Source organism: Panthera uncia, chromosome C2 (assembly GCF_023721935.1).
Source record: "Panthera uncia isolate 11264 chromosome C2, Puncia_PCG_1.0, whole genome shotgun sequence".
NCBI classification, from domain to species: Eukaryota; Metazoa; Chordata; class Mammalia; order Carnivora; family Felidae; genus Panthera; species Panthera uncia.
In genome coordinates this window covers 10,246,955-10,269,816 of record NC_064810.1, presented here as the reverse complement: position 1 = coordinate 10,269,816, position 22,862 = coordinate 10,246,955, and the positions used below count along the sequence as shown (strand labels likewise).

The 22,862-nt window shown below is 46.9% G+C and overlaps 1 protein-coding gene across 1 annotated transcript in view; it reads left to right on the top strand.

Moving 5' to 3' along the window:
• Window positions 1–11,717: 11,717 nt before the first annotated feature.
• CLIC6 (chloride intracellular channel 6) overlaps window positions 11,718–22,862 on the top strand; it is a 43,322-nt gene continuing 32,177 nt past the window's right edge. Inside the window, exon 1 of the mRNA XM_049629257.1 lies at window positions 11,718–13,177. Within this exon, the coding sequence (XP_049485214.1) occupies window positions 12,095–13,177 (1,083 nt within the window). The 5' untranslated portion in view covers window positions 11,718–12,094. The remainder of the gene's footprint in view (window positions 13,178–22,862) is intronic.

Below are 22,862 nucleotides of genomic sequence, written 5' to 3'. Positions count from 1 at the left end.
GTAGATCCTCTTTGGAATGGCCTAGAAGAACGTGAGCCATTCCTGCAGAATGAATGGAATAGACACCAGGGCTTCTTCCAGTCTGACCGAATGGATAAATCCTTTCTGGAGATAGGGCCTAGGGACCTTTCCTACTGACACACTCCCCCCGGCATCCCTGTCACTCTGATGCACAGCTGGGGTTAGACACCAACGCCTTGGAGCACTGAAGGTCCGATGTAGACGCCTTACCTTTGTATGTCCATAGTTCCTGGGTTTTTGTTCAACAGACTTCTTGTTTGGTCCCAAATAACCTCGTAAGAGGAGGGCAGGGATCGCTCCCTCATGGTAAGGTTGGGAAACTTGTCCAAAGACACCCCAGAAATCAGGTACAAGCAAAAGAGGGAGAAGAAAGGGCTGGATCTGCCCTTGGTTTATTTCAAAATTTTGTTTAAAGGTGATCTTGTATATTAATAAATGCCATTAGTGTCGTCTGTGAAATCAGGGACTTAAATACGAAAAGAGGTTTTATAAAAGCTGGCGTCCATTGGCAAATGTCGTCAGGAGCCTTCCAGAAGGAATCTTCCAGTTGGATGGTGAGGCTGTAATTTTTTTTTTTTCTTTTTTCTTCTTTTCTCTTGGTGAGAAAGTTGCCATCCCTGTCTCAGCAGAGGAAGGGCTGGTTTTAGACTTGGACTATCTTGATTTGGGGGCTATTTACCAGTGTAAGTGGGGTTGCAAATAAAGGGGAAAAAAAAAGTTTTACTAGGTATTTGAATCCTCAAATAATGAGGACTGACTATACTTTGTACACATTGACCCAAAACATCCCTGGTAGGTTATGGACTGAAGCCATGGAAGAGGAGAGACCAAGGCACGTAGGGGTTAAGTAACTTGCCCCAAGTCATATACCTAGTAAGAAAGAAGCCAGGACCATATATCTGGTAACAGTGCTCCCCAGAAACCCACCAGCTGCTTTTGGACGTGTGGAGAGTGCCAGGTGCAATGGAGACCTCCATATCACTTGGTGTTTTTCAAATTCCTCTGCCAAGAACACCTTCGGCCTTGGGATCTTTCCAGAATATTTTGCTGTTTTGAGGGCTACAGTACAGGGTCTGAGGAAGGCACTGGTGCCTCACATCATTGCTCCTGGTGGGGCAGTTGTTTACAAGCTAGAAGGTAGTAAAGACCTCAGATTCTAGGACGACAATTGGCCCTGTTTTCGAGAAGAAATAAATAAACAAGAGAAGAGAGAGCACAGTTTAGCGGCAGTGATTGGAAGGCTGGCAGGGGGAGGAGTGGGATTTGGGCATCAGGCTTCCTGCTGAGTCTGCAGGATGGAGGCTGTGGCCCAAAGCCAGCCACCTGTACAGAGAGGGAGGTAGGTTCCCAAAATAGAGTTCTACAGAAAAGCGGAGCACAACTCATTTGTAGTGGAATCTACAAATTCCTACAAAACTCTACAAAAGCTGGACTCGTCGAAACAGAGGGTACATTGGTGTTTGCCGGGGGCTGGGGCTGGGGAAATGGGAAATTTTGATCAAACGGTGCAGACTTCCAGGGAAAGGATGAGCGAGTTCTGGGGAACTAATGTACAGCCAGGTGATTACAGGTAACGATACTGAAACATACTAGATACACTCTTTTTTTAGTATATAATTTTTTTAAGTTTATTTATTTATTTTGAGAGATAGAGAGAGCAGGGGAGGGGCAGAGAAAGAGAGAATCCCAAGCAGGCTCTGCATGGCCAGCACAGAGCCCGATGTGGGGACTCAAACTCATGAACCGTGAGGTCATGACCTGAGCTGAAATCAGGGGTCGGATGCTTAACCGTCTGAGTCACCCCGGCGCTCCTGAAATATACTTGAAAATATACTCGAAGCGTACTTGAAAGTTGCTAAGAGAGTAGATCTTAAGTGTTCTCAGCACACCAAAAGATGGCAATCTTAGGTGAGGCGATTACGTGACCTTATTGTGGTAATCAGTTCGCAATACCCGTGTGTTATCAACTCATCTTGTACATCTCCAACCTTACACAATGTTATATGTCAATTATATCTCATTAAAGCTGGGGAAAAAAGTAGAGCATGAAATCTTATCTCGCGATTGTCAGGGATGATGATTATGATTTTATGTTTATAGAAAGCCTGAAAGGGATCACACTATCCTCAGGGGAAAGATCGTATTCAAATTTCCACAACTCATGATTTAATCTAGTTCAGTTCCATGTCACTTCGCTCTGTGGCATCCCCCATTTCTACTCCAGGACAGTGACCCCATCCCAGGGTTGTTGAGATCACTCAGTGATTTAAAATAATATATCGGGGATAAAGACTGCTCTGTGTAGTGGCAAGATGTGTAACATTCTATTTCTAAGAAGGAACTAGACAGAACAATCTTTAAGGTCCTTTCAAGTTTTAATATTCTTTTTTTTTTTTTAAGATTTTTAAAAATTGAGACAGAGAGAGACAGAGCATGAGCAGGGGAGGGGCAGAGAGAGAGGGAGACACAGAATCTGAAGCAGGCTCCAGGCTCCGAGCTGTCAGCACAGAGCCTGACACGGGGCTCAAACCCACGAACTGTGAGATCATGACCTGAGCTGAAGTCTGACGCTTAAACTGACTGAGCCACCCAGGCACCCCTTAAATTTCTAATTGATACTATAATGCTTTATTTGTAAGATGGATAATTATAATATATAATAAGTAGTTATATATAATTTATTTATATTAAATCGCTGTACCTGACATATTGACATATGGGGTTTTGTCCAGTAATACTGTGCCATTTCATAAATGAATATGATAAAATACAACCAAATATCTCTCTCTATTTTTTTTTCCCCAACACACACACAACTATCAGTCTGTTTTTGAGATTTTGGCTCATTATTCTGTACTATGTGCTGGGTATATAAGGATCTTTCTTTCTTCTCTTCCTCCCTCCCTCTCTCCCTCTGTCTTCCCCTACTTTCCTCCCTTCCTCCCTCCTTCCCTCCCTCTTCCCCCTTCCCTACCCTGGGTTCTTCTTTCCTTTCTTTCAATCAAATAAGTCATTTTCTTGGTTCATTTGAAACAAGAAAGTAAACCTTATCGCTTAACTAAAACTTAAAAGTATAAGCATTCTTTGCTTTTAATTTAAACATTTAGTTTTCACAAAGACTGTTTCAGCCTTCCTGTTTTGCTGTTTCTCATGGGTTCTGAATCAAGACACCGGAAAATAGGTTAGGTTGAATTTAGAATAGAGTCATGGGCTTGGAATGAGAGCTCAGTTGCTCATCTTTGGGGAAAGCATTCACACTTGAAGAGGCAAACTCAGTTATATTGTTGTTGGCTTGGGGAGACCTTTTCTGCTCACTTCCTGATTCTGAGCTTTGTTCAGCTCTGGCTAGTGATTTCTAAATACGTGAGGTGTTAGATCATAGGTTACAGAATTCCAGTGCTGAAGGAACCCTGTAATCATCTGATCCAAGGTCTTCATTCAGGGTGATGTCCCATCAAGTGAAAGGGACTTCCCAAAGTCACTGAGTTCACTACTTACCTGATCAAACACATACATTCTTGGGGTGAATGTGCCAACAGAGCCGAGGCTCTTCCCCCTCTAGACCCTCTTTTACAACCTTTATCTCTTTCTGGTCCAATCAGATTAAACTCAACCAAATTAAAAAGGGAAAGCTCAAATATTGTAAGATTTGGGAGTGTGAAAGTCGTGAGCTAAATGATTTCATTCTCAGTGTGCTGAATAAATAAACAAGAATACATTTCAAACATTTGACTCCAAGTTTTTAAGAAACATGATTCAAAACATGAGCAACAAAACTATTTTTACAAAGCAGGGCCTTGGCATGTTTGAGTTTATAGAGTGTGGTTAAAGATCTTAAAAAAATGTGTAATCAGGGTTATTGATGAGGCGTGGCATGAAATACCAGCCATGAACCGGCATGAACATCAGAACGTTTATAGTGTAGTAAGGATTTTCCACTCTGCAGAATTACACAGCAGGGTGGAACCCTTGTTCCATTTATGTTTATTTCTCCAATACTAGCTGAGTCTGTGTCACAAGAAAGGTCCTCAGAAAGAGTTTGTGGTGTGGTGGATGAATGAATGAATGATGGGTGGATGATGGATAGAGGGATGGATGGATGGGTTGGATGATGGGTGGATGGACTGGATGATGGATGGATGGGTTGGATGATGGGTGGATGGATTGGATGATGGATGGATGGGTTGGATGATGGGTGGATGGATTGGATGATGGATGGATGGGTAGGTCTTCTCAATTCTGTGAGTAGAATGGAAATGGTTTCTTTAAAGGGCAATTTCATGACTATGTTATAAAGGGATGATTAACTTAATCTTGTGATATGGCGCTCACTTTTTCCTGAACCATAGTTACAAGTAAAATGATAAAAACAAAAGATTGGCAAGTCTCACAATGGCCAGCTTGTGCTTCTCATGGCCACTTAGAGCTCACCCAGCTCCCGGCAGATGAGAGGTATTTTTCTGGGTATGTGGGGACACGGCGCACTCCAGTGTCATCCTTTCTCTTTAGCACCATCTGTTTTCATTCTGACAGATAACTTTTTTCCCCCCAGTATTTCCTATAAGGAATAGACGTTTAAGATGTTGGATTTTCTAAACCTTTGTGTCAACATATGCCAGGGAATCAGCCATGGAAGCTGACTTTTTGACAAGTATCAAGGGATTAATATTTTAGATAAATGTCCTATGTTATAGAAGAGTGAGATCCATTCCAATATCTGGACAGTGAAAACTAATAGGACCGACCATTGGATCACCACCCAAAAGCAAACCATTATCACTTGGTGATTGTGCAGAAACATCCATGTTTACAAAATACTTTACAGATTATCTCTTCAGGGGAGCCCAGGGCAGTAGGTTTATCACCAAGAAGTGGCTTGTGCACTATAACATGGCCAGTAAGCAGCCGAATGAGGAGTTGAGCCTAGGTTTGTAGATGCAAATCTCGCAATCTGTCTATCATTTCAAAAAGTTTCTCATCAGGATTCACTAGTAATCTGCAGGACATGTTTTAAGGAATTACCACCCCTCCCCCCTAACACAACACAACAACCCTTCATCTACTATTCCAAGCTCCTAGTAGATTCAATATATGGGATAAAGGCATTTTCTATGGAACACCCTGTAATTGGGGGGGGGTGCTGGAGGGAGACTGGTCTTCCTTTCAGGCAACAATTCACATTATGGGCTGGTTAATTCTTGGTGGTGGGGGGCTGTGCATGGGTCCTGTGCATGGGAGGAGGTTCGGCGACATCCCTGGCCTCTACTCCCTAGATGCCAGCAGCAGCCCCTAATCAGGACACCAAAAAATGCGTCCAGACATTGCCAGATGTCCCACGAGGGGCAAAATTGTCGTACGTATGTGAAGCCCAGTGCTCACGCACACCTCCATCCATCTCTGTAGATTTTTGGGTTCTGAAGGACTGGAGGGAGGAGAGAAAAAACTCGGGAGTTTAGTTTTTTTAAGTTTATTTATTTATTTTGAGAAAGAGAGAGAGAGAGAGAGAGGCAGAGAAAGGGAGAGAGAGAATGCCAAGCAGGCCCCGTACTGTCAGCGCAGAGCTTGACGTGCGGCTGAAACCCATGAACTGTGAGATCATGACCTGAGCCAAAATCAAGAATTGGATGCTTAACTAACCGAGCCACCCAGGTGCCCCGAAACTTGAAGTTTAAAGAAAGTCGAGTTTCTACAACATCAAAATGTTTAGAAAACAACTTTACAGAGTTGTCCAGGGGCCAGTGTGGCATGGGACGGGGGTCCACGCCCTTCCACCCCTTCCCTTGTCCCCGGCCTGACCACGGCACACCTGAAGCCTGCAACATGACTTCGTCTTTCCCTTCCAGATTGTAGGCTACCTTTCCAGAAGGGCTTTCGGCAAGTGGTTTGTAATCAAACCCTCCTCCTTCCACTCCCCTTCCTCCTCTTCTTCCTCAAAAATCTCTTCCCTCATCCAACAGGTATTTGTTTCAAATCTAGCTTGTTTTGAGAACAGTGCAAGATCATGTGGAAAGAAAACAGAAAAAGCTCTCACTAGCTAGGTGAGTTCCTGGTAGGGTGACCATATGAGTCATTGTCCCAACTGAGGCACTTTTGAGAGTGACAGGGGGTGGCTTGTGATTATGTTCCTGAGACAACAGGATGACTCAGGACTGTCACGGGCTAAGTGGGATGAAGTGTCACGGCTTTTCCAACACTTCAATGCACTGTTCTGTCAAGATGTGTCCTTTGGGACAATACTTACCATGAGGTCACAATGCCGACGATAACAAGTGCCGTGCTGGGTAGGATACGTACATTCTCTGACTTACAGCGGCCATGGTCCTACTAGAACTTCTGTTCTAGATGAAAAACTTAGTGAAGATCGCAGAGTTAATATGAGATAAAGTGGGGTTTGAATCAGGCAACAGTGTGCCCCGAGAACCCACTCATTTCACCATGGCATTATTCGTGTTGGTTTGCGTGATGTGCTTATTGACTTGCGAGAAGGAATATCAGTGTTTCAACCCCTGCCTTCCGATTTAGGTCTATTCTTCAGCAATAGCCTTCTTTTAAACTGAAATACACCTTTACAGTTAACTGGGCAAAGCCAGGAAAATTAGAGCAGGTTGGGGGCCATTCTTGGGCAAGAAAGACCAGCTCTTGGACGAGAGATCAGTGCAGGAAGGACTTTGGTTCAGGCATAGCATATCCCATGAGCTGAATGTTATACATACATTGAAATCCCAGGGGCCCTTCTGAAAGGACCAGACGCTCGCTAAAGCGATCTCCATGGAAATGAGTCTATCTGTTCCGGAAAAACCACAAAACAACAAATCCTTTAATTGTTTGTTTATGGGACACCTGGGGGGCTCAGTCAGTTGAACTTCTGACTCTTGATTTCAGCTCAGGTCATGATCTCACAGTTTGTGAGCTCGAGCCCCACGTCAGCCTCTGTGCTGACAGCACAGTGCCTGCTTGGGATTCTTTGTCTCTTTCTCTCTGCCCCTCCCCTGCTCTCTCTCTCTCTCTCTGTCTCTCTCAAAAAGAAATAAATAAAACAATAAAAAAATAAATTGTTTATTTATAAACCCTTGAGTTTTTCCTTGGTAATCCCTGAGCTGTGCTGTTTCATGAGTCCTTGTAATACATGGTAAGAAAGCTTTGTAGTTACTAGTAATTTCTAAAAGCCGCTTGATTACCAGTCCTTTGCCTCTTGTCTCCCAGCCTTGACTCTGTCACTTCTGTTTAACCCTCCTTGGTATTTAAATAGCTAATCTGGTGCTGGTTGCCGAGTTAACAATGTGCAAACCTCTAAAGCAACTTCACCTCGACCTTCACGATTCTGTTTATTTGGTGTTTCCTTTTGTGTTTCTGTTCATGAGCTGACTTGGCCTTTGCTAACGATTAAAAGTATTCGCTGAAGTATTCGCCAAAGCCAGCAGATAAGAATTTCTGCAAACAGTGTGTCTTGTGACATTAGCTTGTCCCCTGAAGTACAAAACCAACTGAGAAAAGTAGTTTTGAAAACAGGTTCGGGATGATACGTATGTATTTGCAAGCTTGCATGTATTCGCCTGCTCGGGATTTATTGAGTTTCTACTATGCGCCCAGTTTTGTTCTAGGCAGTGACAAACGAAACCTTTGGCTTCATGGGACCACCATCCTAGTAGGGGGTGGGGGAGGAGGGGGGGAGACAGACAATAAGGAAATAAAACACATTGTATGTCATATGGAGACAACTGTTATGGGGGAAAAATAAGGCAGAAAAGGCTGACAGTGAGTAGGGATTGTGATTTAGTTGTTCTTTTTTTTTTTAATTTATTTTGAGACAGAGAGAGAGGAGGAGGAGGAGGGGCAGAGAGAGAGGGGAAGAAAGAATGCTAAGCAGGCCCCAGACTGTCAGCACGCAGCCTGACATGGGGCTTGAACCCACAACCCATGAGATCATGACTTGAGCCGAAACCAAGAATCAGACACTTAACTGGCTGAGCCACCCAGGCGCCCAGGAATTGTGTTCTAAAATAGGGTGTTTATCCATGTTTACTGCAGCATTACTCACAACAGTCAAGATATAGAAACAACTTCAATATCCTTTGATGGATGAATGGATAAAAAAAAAATGTGGTATATGCCCACAATGGAATATTATTTGGTTTTTAAACAGAAGGGAAATCTGCCATTTGTGACAGGGACAAATCTAGATGGCATTCTGGTAAGTGAAATAAGCCACATGCAGAAAAGACAGATACCGCACGATCTCACTTATATGTGGAATCTAAATAGTCAAGTTCATCTAAACCGAGAGTAGAATAGCGGTTAGCGAAGGCTGGGGGAGGGGAAAAGAGGGAGGTGTGGGTCAAGGGTACAAAGTTTCAGTGATGCAGGATGAATACTGGAGATCTAATGTACCACATGCGACTATAGTTAACAATATGGTTTTGTATATTGCTAAGAGGGCAGATCTTAAGTGTTACCACCACACACACACACACACACACACACACACACACATAGGGTGCTTAGAGAAAAGAGCTTATGAAAAACCTAAACAAGGTAAGGGATGAGCTACAAGGATATAGGGAACATCCAAGGATGTAGGGAGCATCCGGGATGCCTAGCAGATTCTGGCAACAGCAGGAAGCCAGTGAGGACAGAAAGAGACTGGGACGCCTGATTTTATGGGAGCCATACTTGATGTGTAGGGACTTGACTTTCTCTTGGTGTGAGACAGGAAGGCTTTGAAAGATTTCAAGCATACGAGGCGACTGGTGGACTCATGATTTCGATGGGAGTCATCTGACTGTGCGGTGGAGAACAGACTGATGAAAAGCAAGGGTAAACCCGGGGACCAGCTGGGAGGTAATGGTGGGTTGGCCCAGTGGGATGGCAGTTGGGGGTAGAGAGAAGAGTTTGGATTCTGGATATGTGTCATTTATTTATTTTTTAAAATGTTTACTTATTATTTTGAGAGAGAGAGAGAGAGAGAGAGAGCAAGGGAGAGGCAAAGAGAGGGAGAGAGAGGGTCTCAAGCAGGCTCTGCACTGTCAGCTCAGAGCCAGATGTGGGGCTCGAACTCATGAACCACAAGATCACGATCTGAGCTGAAATCAAGAGTTGGATGCTCAACCGACTGAGCCACCCAGGCGCACCCTGGATATGTTTTAAAAAGTGGACAATAGAATTTATTGGCAGGTTGGATGGGGGGTGTGAGAGAAAGGACTTAAGGTTTTCAGTGTGTGCACACACGAGTGTAAAGTCTATATAAAGCTGAATATTATCTGGAAGTGTCTGGCTTAACTGCTTACTTATTTTTGCTCTAGCCCAAAGCCCCACGATGGAAGGCATACAGTTTGCTCATTGCTGTGTGCCTAGAGTCTAGAACAGCCTCTCTTTCTCAGCACAGAGCCCTACGTGGGGCTCGAACTCACGGACTGAGAGATCATGACCTGAGCCGAAGTCAGATGTTTAACCGACTGAGCCAACCAGGTGCCCTGAAGAAAGTGTTTATTGTGAGTAATGGGATTTCAGAAAAATTGTAAAGAGTTCTGTTATTTTCTGTCTTCTCTATTTTCAGCTTTGAGCCTGTATTCATGTAAAAATAATGCATTTGCTGAATTATAGAAAATAAAAGAACTTTGCAGAATTATGTGATATAAACATTTAAAAATTGTTAAGACTATTATTGAAAAGTGAAAGCTTCCACATTCTACAGAAGGCAAGGTGTTATTTTGTTTTTTTTTAATTAAAAAAATTTTTTAAATGTTTATTTATGTTTGAGACAGAGAGAGACAGAGCATGAATGGGGGAGGGTCGGAGAGAGAGGGAAACACAGAATCGGAAGCAGGCTCCAGGCTCTGAGCTGTCAGCACAGAGCCTGACATGGGGCTCGAACTCACAGACTGTGAGATCATGACCTGAGCCAAAGTCGGAAGCTCAACCGACTGAGCCACCCAGGCACCCCGGCAAGGTGTTATTTTGAAAGCCAATGTCAGTGTAAGTCAACGAATCCAAACACTATAAAAAATTAAATCCTAATCCTATAGAATAAAATGACCTTGTTTGAGATGTAGGGTCCATTGCGAGGACAGAATAGACTTTATGAATGCTGTTTCTCTACAAGGACACTCCTGGGGACCAGCTCTCAGCCAGCCAGTCAACTGTACTGAGTTCCCATTAATCATCTCTAGGCTTGATTCAAAAGGAGGTTTTTAAGAGATGCCAACCTTCCTATAATCAGGACTTCTGTTTTCTGGAACACACCAGGGCTCACGGGGTTTGCGTCAAGGGACCGCAGTCCTGTGCTCACGGGGTTTGCATAAAGGGACGGCAGTCCTGTGCTGTGTTTGCTGTTCGGGGCTGACTGCGCTGGCTTTTCTCCTTCCTTAAGCAATGAGGCTAATGGCTATCTCCCGGCCTTGTGAGTGCAGCAGGATTCCTTTCTCTAGGTGATGGGAGCTTTTGCAGAGCATGGCCTGTGTCTGACATGTCTGTCTAGCTCTCATGTGTGAGTGTGGGGCTTTGAGTAGATGTGCCGTGCTTTGTGGTGATGAACCTTCCGGTCCCTTCCTTTCTGGATAGGGCACAACCTTGAAGAAAGGTGGCATGAATCTGGGTGACACTGGGCTCCTGTCTTGTCACCTGTCAGTGGGTATTAGACAGAGACATCCCGGTGATTAGCCAAATGTGTGACTCCAAGCCCTACCAAAGATCCCCTCTGGTCTTTTAGTGATAACAGAGCCCTCTATAGAAGTGATCGACTAACGTGTCTCAGGACAGTGTCAAAGCCATTAAGAGCCCTATGACTCAAATCAGTCTTGAGTTGGGCTCCCTGCTCCACCGCACTTAGACTGGGCCATCCTGGGCCATCCTGGGCCATCCTGGGCACCAGCCTCCTCTCTGTAACCCACATGATTTAGCCTAGCTCATAGTGAACTTACCACGTAATTTTCCTCCTAACTTCCTTTTCTTCGGGAGAAGGTGTCCAGTTTGTGATTCCAGGAAGTTCCTGACCCAGGGAATGCCACAGCTCCCATCTTTCGAATCTTGTATTCGAAACCCCAACACCCACAGCTCCCCAAGCCCTAACACACAACTCAGGCTAAAGCACTGGCCAGGGGCTTGGAAAATCTAAGAGCATCTGCAAGATAGACTCTTAGAGAGTCTTTCAGGGACCAGAGAGGTAAAGGATCTAGCCTTTCCACAGTGCAAGGATGCTGTACTTGTCATACCTGAGAGGGGGGTCTCCCTCATGCACAACAGAGCCCATCTCTGATCAAAGTGCCTCGACGGACTCTTCCTTCTCTATAGGGGCCTCTGGAACTTCTCAGGAGGGTCCTGCAAAATTGGAAAGGTGTCTCCCTGTCTTCTTGCTTTCTGGGTTTACCACCTTTGTTTGGGGACACTGAGGCGGAACATGGGCATCTGCATTGGATATCAGCTGAGGAACTTAACCCTGGGCTCCCTGGGGGAGAGTGGAGATTGGGTACTCGGGTGCCCAGCGTGTGGTGTTGGGGGTGTGTGTGATTTAAATGGCTCTGGAACTTGATGCTGTTACAGAAAACACCCAAGCTGCCAGGAGAACCGGGATCTTTTCACTGAAATTCACAAGGGCCACGGGAAAGGCTGTCATTGGCCAGGCTCCCAGGCCACCTGAACGCGGGGAGAGGATGGGGTGCAAACCCCGCCCAAGCCCCAGGGGGACGGAGTTGGCACCGATGACAACTGGTCAGTCCCTGCACGGCGGGCCAGGCATTTCAAAGGGTGTGGGAGCTAAGAAGCCCTCCCCAGCCGCGCTCTCTATCTCGGTGGCCCACGCCTCCAGCGAAGCCGGGTAGGAATTGGAGTCTGGGTGGGAAGCAGACTTGAATCTGGGAGAAACAGTTGCGGTGGAGGAAGATAATAGAAAGCTTAAATCCGGGACGAGGGGCGCAGTGTCTTGAGGTCGAGCCCGTTTTGCGCCACCCGAGCCCAGAGCGAGGCGTCCCTTTGGAAGGGGTGCAGCGGCCCCTCCGGCACCGACCTCCTCGCCCAGGGCCCCTTGCCCCATCAGCAGTGTCAAGGAAGGGTCCCCAGCGGAGGACAGGGATCTGCGGCCATGGCCGAGGCAGCGGAGCTGGAGGGAGGGCCCCCAGGCCCCCAGGGGCCGCCCGAGGCCCCAGCGCCTGTGGCGGAGAGACCCGGTGAGCCGGAGGCCGCGGGAGGGGAGGCGGAGCGGGAGGAGGCCAGCGAGGGCGCCGCGGAGGCGCCGAGGGGCGAGGGGGCGGGCGCAGCCGCGACGGCCGCGGTGAACCGGGCAGAAAGCCCCGACCGGGACGGAGGGCGCGCGGGCGAGCGGGAGCCCGGCGCGGACGGTGGCCCGGCGGCCGAGACGCGGGGCGCGAGGGCGGCGCAGGGGGAGGCGGAGGCCGAGGAGGGCGCCCCGGGGTGCGCCGACGGCCCCCAGGGAGAGGAGGGGGCGAGCGGCGGGGAGCAGGCGGAGGACGCGAGCCCCGGGCGCGGCGCGCAGGGCGAGGCCGCGACGGAGGTTCAGGGGGAGCCCGGGGAGCCCGAGGCCCCCGGGGCGGAGGAGAAAGCGGAGCGAGGGCCGGGGGAACCGGGAGGCAGCGCTCCGGGGGCGCAGGGGCCCAGCATGGACGCAGCGGGGCAGGCGGGAGGGGCGCACGGGACCCAGGGTGAACCCCGGGACGGAGGGGACCGCAGCCCCCAGCCCCAGGCCGAGGCCACGGAGGCCGCGGCGGCGGAGATTGGCTGGTGCGGCCCCGGGGAGCTGGCGGGGGAGCCTCGGGATGCAGCGGCGGGGCCTGCCGACGAGGCGGGGGCCCCGGGGACAGGGGAGTCGGAGGAAGCGGCCCCCGGGGACGCGAGGGCGGAAGCCGTCGAGGAAGGGGACCAGGGTGGACCCCAGGAGGAGATGGAGGAGGCAGAGGAGGAGAGGCGAGAGGGCAGCCCGGAGGGGCCGGGCCAGGAGGAGCCCCCCGACAGCAGCAGCGCGCATCCAGAGGCGGCCGCGCCGACCGGGGCCCCGGAGCCGGAGGCCGAGCTCAGCAACCACCTGGCGGAGGAGAGCAGCGTCGAGGGCGCGGACGAGACCGCGCGGGTGAACGGCCGCGGGGAGGACGGCGAGGCGTCCGAAGAGGGGGCCCCGAGACAGGAGCACGACATCACCCTCTTCGTGAAGGTAAGTTGAGCTTTCCCCAGCTCTTAGCACGCCCCCTCCCATTTTTGGTCTTGGTCTTCCAGGGGTCCTCAGTGTCAAGAGGGTCACTTCCATTCCTAGGAGGGAGGCAGGACATCCTGGGTGTTTTGGGAGAGTTTTAAGGAGCGTTTCAGCGAGACACGATGGTTTGGAAACGAAGAGGTTGGGTGGAGGCAGTCGGGGGAAGTGGGGGGATGCAGGGCCAGCACCCCACTGTCCTTTGCTCTGAAAATCCAAACTGGCCCTTCTCCTCCGGAGGTTGCTGAAGAATTAACTTAAAGAAGAAAAAAAGCGACACACCCTACTGATGTTCAGAGCAGTTGACGCCAAAGAAAGCTTAATACTTGAAGAGGGGGGAAAATGCAAACAGGTTGTAATGCGAGAAGTATCCCCAGGACTCCGATTTCAGAGGCCCAGGGCTGGCCAGGGTTTTCAGCCCCCCAAAAGTATCCCTCTTTGGTGGGTAGAATCGATGAGGTCTATTTGGAAGGAAAGTGGAAATTTATGTAAGTATCAGGGTGTTTATTGAGCATTTTAACGTTTATTCTAGACGTTTACAAGATGCTGGTGGCTTGAACACTATCTGCTTTATGTCGTATTTCAAACCTACTTCAAATGGGAGGAGAACAGTGAATTTGTTAGGGACTCTGTAGGGCACGACTGAGTACGTTTTGAGGTTTGAGTTTAAACAGGCATTTCTACAAGGCATCAAAAATGAGAGGCAAGGTCCAGTGGTAGCCACCCCCACCCCCTGCCCCCTGCCCCCCACATGGGGATCTTGGTTAAAAAAGTCCTGTTCTGAAGACCTGTGGCCAGACCAGGAAAGCAGCAGATAATAAGGCCAAGAATGTGCATTGCATGTTGAATCATAATCCTTCCAGAATACTTTCAGGCTTATAGAAGCCAGTTAGGACCTAAAGCTCCTTGCGGGGAATGTAAGCAAATTCTAATAAGCAAAAGGAGAAATGTTTCCAAAGTGATTAACATCAGAATTTCAAGAATTGTTTGGGTGGCAAGGGGGTTAGGGAGGAGAGGGCATGTATTTCTTCACTAGTGGGAAAGGGCTGTTACAGAGCTTTTTTGAAAACCCTGGGGCCTTTTAAGATTATGCGTTGGGATAGAACCTAAGGGCACAGCCCCTCCAAAGGGCCTCTGGGAGCTAGAAGTTTGTAGGGAAGGGGAAGGAGAAGGAGGGGGAAGGGGGAGGGGAAGAGCCAAATGCCCTGCCTGTGGTGTGTGCCCCAAATCTGCTCTTGATCTGAAAAATTCCCATTGCTCTGGTCTCATGGCCACCTGATTCCAGCACATCTTTCCAGCCTCTTGTTACAGTTCGGAAATACAGTAACACCTTCCTACCTTGTCCTGCTTCCATTCTCCACTGTCTCCAACCCAGGCCCTTGGTGACAGCCAGTGAGCTACACGTTGTTTCAACGTGTAAAATTCTTCAGTTGTTTATTGCAGAATTTCAGATAAGTCCACACCCCTTAGCCCGGCCACAAGGTCAGTCCCTCATGATGTTATTCTTGCCTCTTTGGTGTTGTCTGGATGTCTCCCCCCCCACCCCCGCCCCCCTTTGTTACCGATGGTACCACTATGGCAGCCATATTGAACGAGTTACCTTTCCTTGAGCGAAACACATTCTTTCCTGCCCGGAGATTTTGCAGGTGCTGTACCTTCTGCCTGAATCAAGTTTTTTCCATCTCGACTCTCTCCCTGCCCCCTGCAGGGTGTCTGGATTCATCATGGGGAATCATCTCCTCTGGGGAGCCTTTTCCAACCCCAGTCTGGGTTGGGTGTCCCTCTGTTGAAAGTCCACTCACGTCCTGTGTGTTTCACCTCTTCCCTTGACTGTGTGAAATTCATCTTCTCCCCTCCATGTGGAGCACAGGTCTGGAACACGATGAAGATTTGAATGGGTGCCTGTGTGCACGACAGCCACGGTTACCATGGTAATCAATAGCATGGACCCACAGCCAGGGGATCAAATCCTGGCTCTGCTGCTCTCTTGCAGTGTGACCTTGGGCAAGCTACTTAACTTGTCTAAGCCTTTACTGCTTATGGATAAAGTGGGGATAATAATAGTACCTACCGGTGAGGTTGTTCAAGAATTAGATTATGTAAAGCACTTAGAATAGTACCATGGCTTGAGATAAGCATGGTGCAAACCTGTGTTCTTATGGTTATATCTGCTTAGCTTCCACAAACTTCTATTGCTTTTGCACAGAAATGGTCCCCTGTCCATTTCATCCCTGCCCTCCTTTTTTTCTTTAAAGGAAAAATCTCTCTAGATACCTAATTACCTCCATTCTCTGGGGATAGGAATGTTATGGAAAGTAAAAATACATTTTTCTTCTCAGATCCTGCTCGGGAGGCAAGGGGCTTTTTTTTTTTTTTTTTTTTTTTTAAATATATATTTGTTTATTTATTTTTTTGAGAGAGAGTGAGTGCGTGAGCAGGGGAGGGGCAGAGCCCCATATGGGCTATCCAGACTGTTTTATTCTGACATGATCATCTTGGTGATCATTTGTGCCCCCCCCTTTTTTTTCTTAAAGAAACAGATCTCCAGGGGAGCCTGAGGGGCTTAGTTGGCTTAGTTGGCTAAGCATGCGACTCTTGATCTCAGCTTAGGTCTTGATCTCAGGGTCGTGAGTTCAAGCCCCACACTGGGCTCTGTGCTGGGTGTGAAGCCTACTTAAAAAAAACAAAAACAAAAAAGGGTAAGAAAACAGATCTCCAACTAGGGAGATGGGTTTTTAAGCAACTACTTTTTGACAGAAATTCTGAGGGTCACTTCAGATGTGCCTCATAGGATTGTTAAGGCATCCCCTTTAATTTTTCCACCTTCAAATCATTCTACTTAAAAACAAAAAAAGACCCCAAAGTAGAAATCAAGCAAAAACCTTTCATTTATTTATTTTAAAAAATGTTTTAAAATTTATTTAGAGAGAGAGAGTGTGTGTGTGCACGTGAGCAGAGGAGGGGCAGAGAGAGAGAGAGAAAGAGAGAGAGGGAACTCCAAGCAGGCTCCATGCTGTTGGTGCAGGCCCTGACCCAGGGCTTGATCCCATGAACCGGATCATGACCTGAGATGAAACCAAGAGTCCAACACTTAACCGACGGAGCCACCAAGGGGCCCCCAGCAAAAACCTCTTAGACGCTTGTATCTTTTGAGTTTGCTAATTCTTACTTTTGATTTAAAATCCTTAAATTAGTTCAAAATAGAATTTCTTTGCCAGCTTTAGCTTTCTTTGGGCTTCTTCTCTGGGCTCTACTCCATAATCGGCATCTGACCTTCTGGGTTTTGTAAACATGTCAAGTTTTTCTATGCCATTACTGGAGTGCAGAATTCACAGATTTGTTTTTTCAGGGAGAGTACTGCAAGCATTTCAAACATCTCCTGACGGCCTGGCCAACACCGTCGTTATTAATTGGCCCATATTTTATTTGTGATTTTTAACTTTTGCTTTTCCCCCTGTTTTTTAAAATACATACATTGGTTGCAAACATACCACAAAGTAATGACATATGACCCAGTGACATGTGCTAATAAAATCTGCTTCTACTTTTAACCACCCGGTGGTTTATAATCTCCATCTTTGTGAAAATTCTCATCCTACTAATTTGCCATTTTGTTTTATTCCATAAGTACGCAAGTACGTATTCTTGTAAAAGAGCCAAAATCGTATAGAACAGGCCCAGGAAAGCTTCCTTGAATTATTGTATGGGAAATTAATTTCTGATCATGCTAATTCTTTTATTTTATTTACAAAGAAGTGTTAATTATTTGTCATCAAATTATAAGGTAACCCTGCAGTGTATTTAGTAAGAAAGAGTCATTTCTTCTTCACTCATAACAAAGGGTAACAACATAATAACATACCAACAGAACAATAACAAACGACAAACAAAATACTGACAACAAAGGATAAAGTAGGGACTTCACCAGCTGTGGGGACTTAGTCGCTAAGGAAGTCTTGCTTACAGATTTGGGGCTTCTAATCCAGCATGTGTACTTTGAGGCAGGGTCTAGGCGTAGGACAATCTGAGTTATAGATTTCCTGGCAAATGTCACATGACTTAAAAAAAACCTCAGTGTGACCAATGAGTAATCCTGGGCCAGAGTCTAGGAATTTCTGAAATTAGGTTTTTGGACACCATATATTTAACTATTACCATGCAGCATTGACGTGGAGAACTGCCCCCCAACATAAGTAAATAAGTAAATAAATGAATGGAGGCAGCCAAGCAGGGCCACACCACGTGGCCACCACGGCAGGAGAGGAGGGGTAGGTATGTGTCCAGAGCAGCAGCTGACTGGCTCCTGGTAGACCAGTTGGCTGCAGCAATCTAGGCACCTTCCGCCAGGAGAGAACATGTCAAGACCTGTCCTGCGGGGACAGGCTCCGAGGAGCTCGAGAGGGAGGTCGTATTTTCATCATCGTGTGTGGGCTGTGACCCCGCGCCCTGAAGGGAAATGGGCAAAGGTGCACTCCTAGGGCTTTACGTCTCCCTGCAGAATGACGTTTTTGTCCCTTGTGTTCTGAGCGTCTGATACAACTTGCCTGCAAATACATTTATGAAGTCAGTAGAGGTAGTTGGGGTGGAAACCAAGGTGGAATGCGGTGTTAAGCTAACGTCTGATACACCTGCACACACATGTGCACACGGGGTCGGGGCGGGGGGTGGTGGTCCCTCTCCCCACACTGGCAGGGCCGTGGGCTCATTGGAAGCTCTCGGTCGGTGCCTTTTGGTAATGGTAGGTAAATGCCCAGGTGGATGCCGGTGGCATCAGTCCAAGGTGACCCAATGAGGCCACTCAGATATCCTGTGGATATCTGTCTGTACCTGTAGATACCTTCAGAAACAGATACCTGAAGATGGGCAAGATACCTTCAGAAACACCACACCGGGTCCTTTCGGCATGTGAATTTACTCTTTAGTTTCCCATATGCAGAAAAGTCAAAACCCAGCCTTTGAAGGAACGTAGAAAGTACAAAGCTCTTGAGCCATGGTTTCGGTTCAAGTAGGTCACAGTGCTGTTGATGCATCCCTTAACCTAGCGCATGTGAATTTGTCACCTACTGTGTGTCAGACAGTGTGCTACAGTTTGGGGACCCAACGTCAGGCAAGACTGACAGGGTCCCTGCTCTCATGGAGTTTACCGTCTAGCCCAGAGGACAGACACCGAGCACTGAATGCTGGCGATAGCAGGGACTACACTGATGTGCTCACTTTTGTCCTCCAGCCCCCCCCCCCCAACACAGGGTCTGGCACACAGTAGGCGCCCAGTTAATGCTGGCAGGAAGGGGAAGAGGCAGCGAAGATGAGTAGGAGGCTGTAGGAATATATAGCGGGAAGACCCGCAGATACAGTGGTAGTCACTAAGGTGTTTGTCGATTTGATGTATTTGGGGAGACACAGGGAGTGGGTCCCTCCGATGATCCCTAGTGCAAGTTCTTGAAGATTTTTGAAAACAGGCTGCCTTTGCTCTCGCCACTCTGTGAGCTCCTGCGACGTTCAGCAAAGGAGGGTTTTCTCCGAGAGTTGGGGAGGTGGATATTGAAATCTCCTAGACTCCTTTCCCATCAATTTTTTCTACTTTTTTTTTTTCTGACAGAGTGCTGATTCATGAACTGGGCTTTGTATTTGGGCATAGTTGGGGGTAGAGGGAGATACTCTGTCCGCAGTATAGATGTCACCGTGTTTTCTGGCACACCATTCTCCTTCCCGTAGGGAGATGGTATCCAATTCCATGTTAAGCTGGATTCTGCAAAGCCTTAAATATTTACTCTCTGGCCCTTTAAGAGAAGGTTTGCTGACCCATAGTTACACCCCCTTTGATTTGTGACCTGGGACTAGATACATGGCCTTTGGCACAAAATTGGAGTTTTATTTAGCAAGGAAGAAGAGGAATGGCTGTTGAGTAAAGAATCAGCAGTGTCTATCACAGTGAAAAATATTTAAGACGCTGAATATCTTATACTTATTTTTGGAAATGTTATTTTTCTACGAGGCCCCTAATCTTGGTTTAGGTGAGGTTGAAATAAAACAGAGATTATAAATATAAAAAGATACTATGAGGGGCACCTGTGTGGCTCGGTCAGATTAGCGTCTGACTTTGGCTCAGGTCGTGATCTCCTGGTTTGTAAGTTCAAGCCCCACATCGGGCTCACTGCTGTCAGTGCAACGCCTGCTTTGAATCCTCTGTCTCCCTCTCTCTGCCCCTCCCCTGCTTTTGCTCTGTCAAAAATAAATAAACATTAAAAAAAGATACAATGAAATACAATACAATAAAAAGTCAGTCTTTTTCCACCCCTGAGGTCCAGCTTCTCAGTTTTTCTTCTTGGAGACAGTCGCTGAATCTCTTTCCAGGGGTATTCTGTGCATATTGAAGCTGGCATGTAAATATCCTCACTGCATTAGTTACCTATCACCGTGTAATAAATTAATTACTCTGAGACTTAGCACCTAAAACAGCAAACATTTGTTATTCACGGCTTCTCTGTGTTAGGAATCTGGGGTCTTCTTGGTCGGGTAGTTCTAGCTTATGAGATTGCTAGATGTGACGTTCACAAGGCTGTGGTCTCATCTGAGGGATTGGTTGGGGCAGGGGAGGATCTACTTTCAGTGTGGCTGACTCACATGACTGTTGGCAAGCGGTTCGAATCCTCCACACTCGGGGCTTTCTTCATGGGCTGCTCTCATGTTGGCACAACATGGCATCTGGCTTTTGTTAGAGCAGGGATCCAAGAGAGAAGAAGCCACAATGCCTTTTATGACCAAGTCTCAGAAGTCACACACTGTGATTTCTGTCTTATTTATTTTATTTTATTTTTTTAGATGTTTAATGTTTATTTATTTTTGCGAGAGAGAGAGGGAGACCATGCATGTGCACAGAGAGGCAGAGAGAGTGGGAGTGCAGGAGGGGCAGAGAGAGGGGGAGACAGAGGATCTGAAGCAGCCTCTGTGCTGACAGCAGAGAGCCCGTCATGGGGGTCGAACTCACGAACTGTGAGATCATGTCCTGAGCCAAAGTTGGATGCCTAACTGACTGAGCCACCCAGACATCCCTCACAGACATATTTTTTTAAAAGTACCACACCCAATTTTGTTTTCATATAAAGTAGTACACTGGAAATACATTGGGTTACATCTTGCTTTCTTTACTTAATGGTATATCTTAGATATCATTCCCCATTGTACCTGTAGCTTGATTAAATTCTGATCGAGCTAAAAATTTAACTCTGATGGAGTTAAAAATTTCATAGTTTTCTAGTGATAGATGTACTCTGTGGTCAGTCTCCCATAGGTGGATATTTAGGTAGTTTCCTTTTTTTTTTTTTAACAGAGAGAAAGCATGAGCTCGGAGGGGCAGAGGGAGACAGGAACTGAAGGGGGCTCCATGCTGACAGCAGAGAGCCCAATGTGGGGCTTGAACTCACGAGCAGTGAGATCATGACCTGAGCAGATGTCCCAACGGTTAGCCTACTGAGCCACCCAGGCGCCCCATTAGTTTCTTCTTTTGGATGTTAAACCACCCTGTAATGAATATCCCTCTGTGCATATGTAATCACATATGGAAGCTCACTTCTTTAAACAAATTTTTTAATGTTTATTTATTTTGACAGAGAGAGAGAGAGGGACAGAACATGAGCGGGGGAGGGGCAGAGAGAGAGGGAGGCACAGAATCAGAAGCAGGCTCTAGGCTCTGAGCTGTCAGCACAGAGCCCGACACGGGGCTCGAACTCACAGATCGCGAGATGATGACCTGAGCCGAAGTCGGACGCTCAACTGACTGAGCCACCCAGGTGCCCCAGAAGCTCACTTCTTAGATCATATCTCTTTTGGTGTATGTGTGGTTGAGTATACTTTTATATTTAACAACTATTGACATCTTTTTTGCTGTGAGCAGCTCGCTTTTGTCCTTTGCCCATTTTTCAAATGAATGTTTGACCTTATTTTTCCTAATTTTTGTATTAAGGAAGTTAGACCATTGTCTTTCATGTGGGCTGCATATATTTTTATTGGACTGTTTTGACTATTTGTACTGGAGTAATTTATCCTTTCAGTCTTGGTAACTTGTTGGAATTGATGCGCAGGAAAACAAAGCATAGGCTGTGACAGCACTCTTAAACTCTCCAACTTCAGGGGCGCCTGGGTGGCTCAGTTGATGAAGTGTCTGACTCTTGATTTCTGCTGAGGTCATGATCTCACAGTTTGTGGGACGGAGCCCCGTGTCAGGCTCTGCACTGACAGCGTGGAGCCTGCTTGGGATTCTCTGTCTCTCTGCTTCTCTGCCCCTCCCCCGCTCTCTCTTTCTCGCTCTCAAAAATAAATAAACATTAAAAATAAAATGACATCCCCAACTTAATTTACTGTAATCTTTTTTTTTTTAATGTTTGTTTATTTGTGAGAGAGACAGAGCATGAGTTGGGCAGGGGCAGGGAGAGAGGGAGACACAGAATCCGAAGCAGGCTCCAGGCTCCGAGCTGTCAGCACAGAGCCTGACACGGGGCTCGAACTCATGAACCACGAGATCATAACCTGAGCTGAAGTTGGCCGCTTAACCGACTGAGTCACCCAGGCGCCCCTTAATTTACTGGAATCCTCAAATCCTCTGTTTTACTTTATATTCTATAACTTCTTAAGTCCTGAGGGATTAGGTATTTCAATTCTTGCCTCTCTCCCTTTCTTTTTAATTAGCACGTTACACTTTATCAAGCACACGCCCTTTGAGAATTAAGTTCTTTCTTACATGGTAAGAATTCGCATTCAAAACAAAATTTCAAATATCTAAGATAGCGGGATCATTTCATGCCACACGGCTACATCACTCTGATCTTGGCATGCCACCTACTGGAATGTATTTGAGTCCCACAAATAAAAACCATCGTGAAAAGTAATCGTCTGTGATGCAGTGATATCAAAATATCATTTCTGAGGTTGTCTCCTCGCCAGATGTTCTATTTCTGCCTCCATCTGTCCAAAGAATTGACCAAAATGTACAGAGAATGATGCCATAGCCTATTTGTAGGGATCCAGTGAATTGTGAAAGACTGCTCAGAGCTTATGTTTAATTAGTGGGAGAGGGAACTGAAACACTCAGATATCAAAGATCATTCGGGGAGATACTTTTGAAGCTTTGGGGGAGGGGGTAGCTCTATGGAGAACAGTTGATATATACTTATTCACACAGCAAGGGAAGTCAAATCTTATATGTTTGTGTAAGAAATCATCAGATTAAAAATAGTCTCTAATTCTAGATTTTTATTGGCTTTGTGAGCTCTACCCCAACTCCCTGGTTCTCCTCCCTTGGGTGCTTGGTTGGCCACATGAAAGTTGAGTCTTTTGCTGTGGGGAGAGGTAAGAGGTGCCTTTCAGTCTTCTAAACTCCAGAGTGGTGTTTTGGACTCACGCGGCTATTTAAAGCAAATATTGATTGAGTGCCCGCCAAGTAGCAGACCCTGTGTTTGGGGCCGGGGTACAACAGTGACAAACAGTGATGAACACAGCCCCTGCTTTTCTAGAGCTTTCAGCCTAGAGAGTGATCCAGAAGCAATGGCTAGAGTGAGGAAGGGGAGTGTGTGTGTGTGTGTGGGGGGGGGGCGGTTTGCTGGAACAGGTGGGAGAAATAGGGTAGCAGGCTGGGCAGTGATCCCTAAAGGGG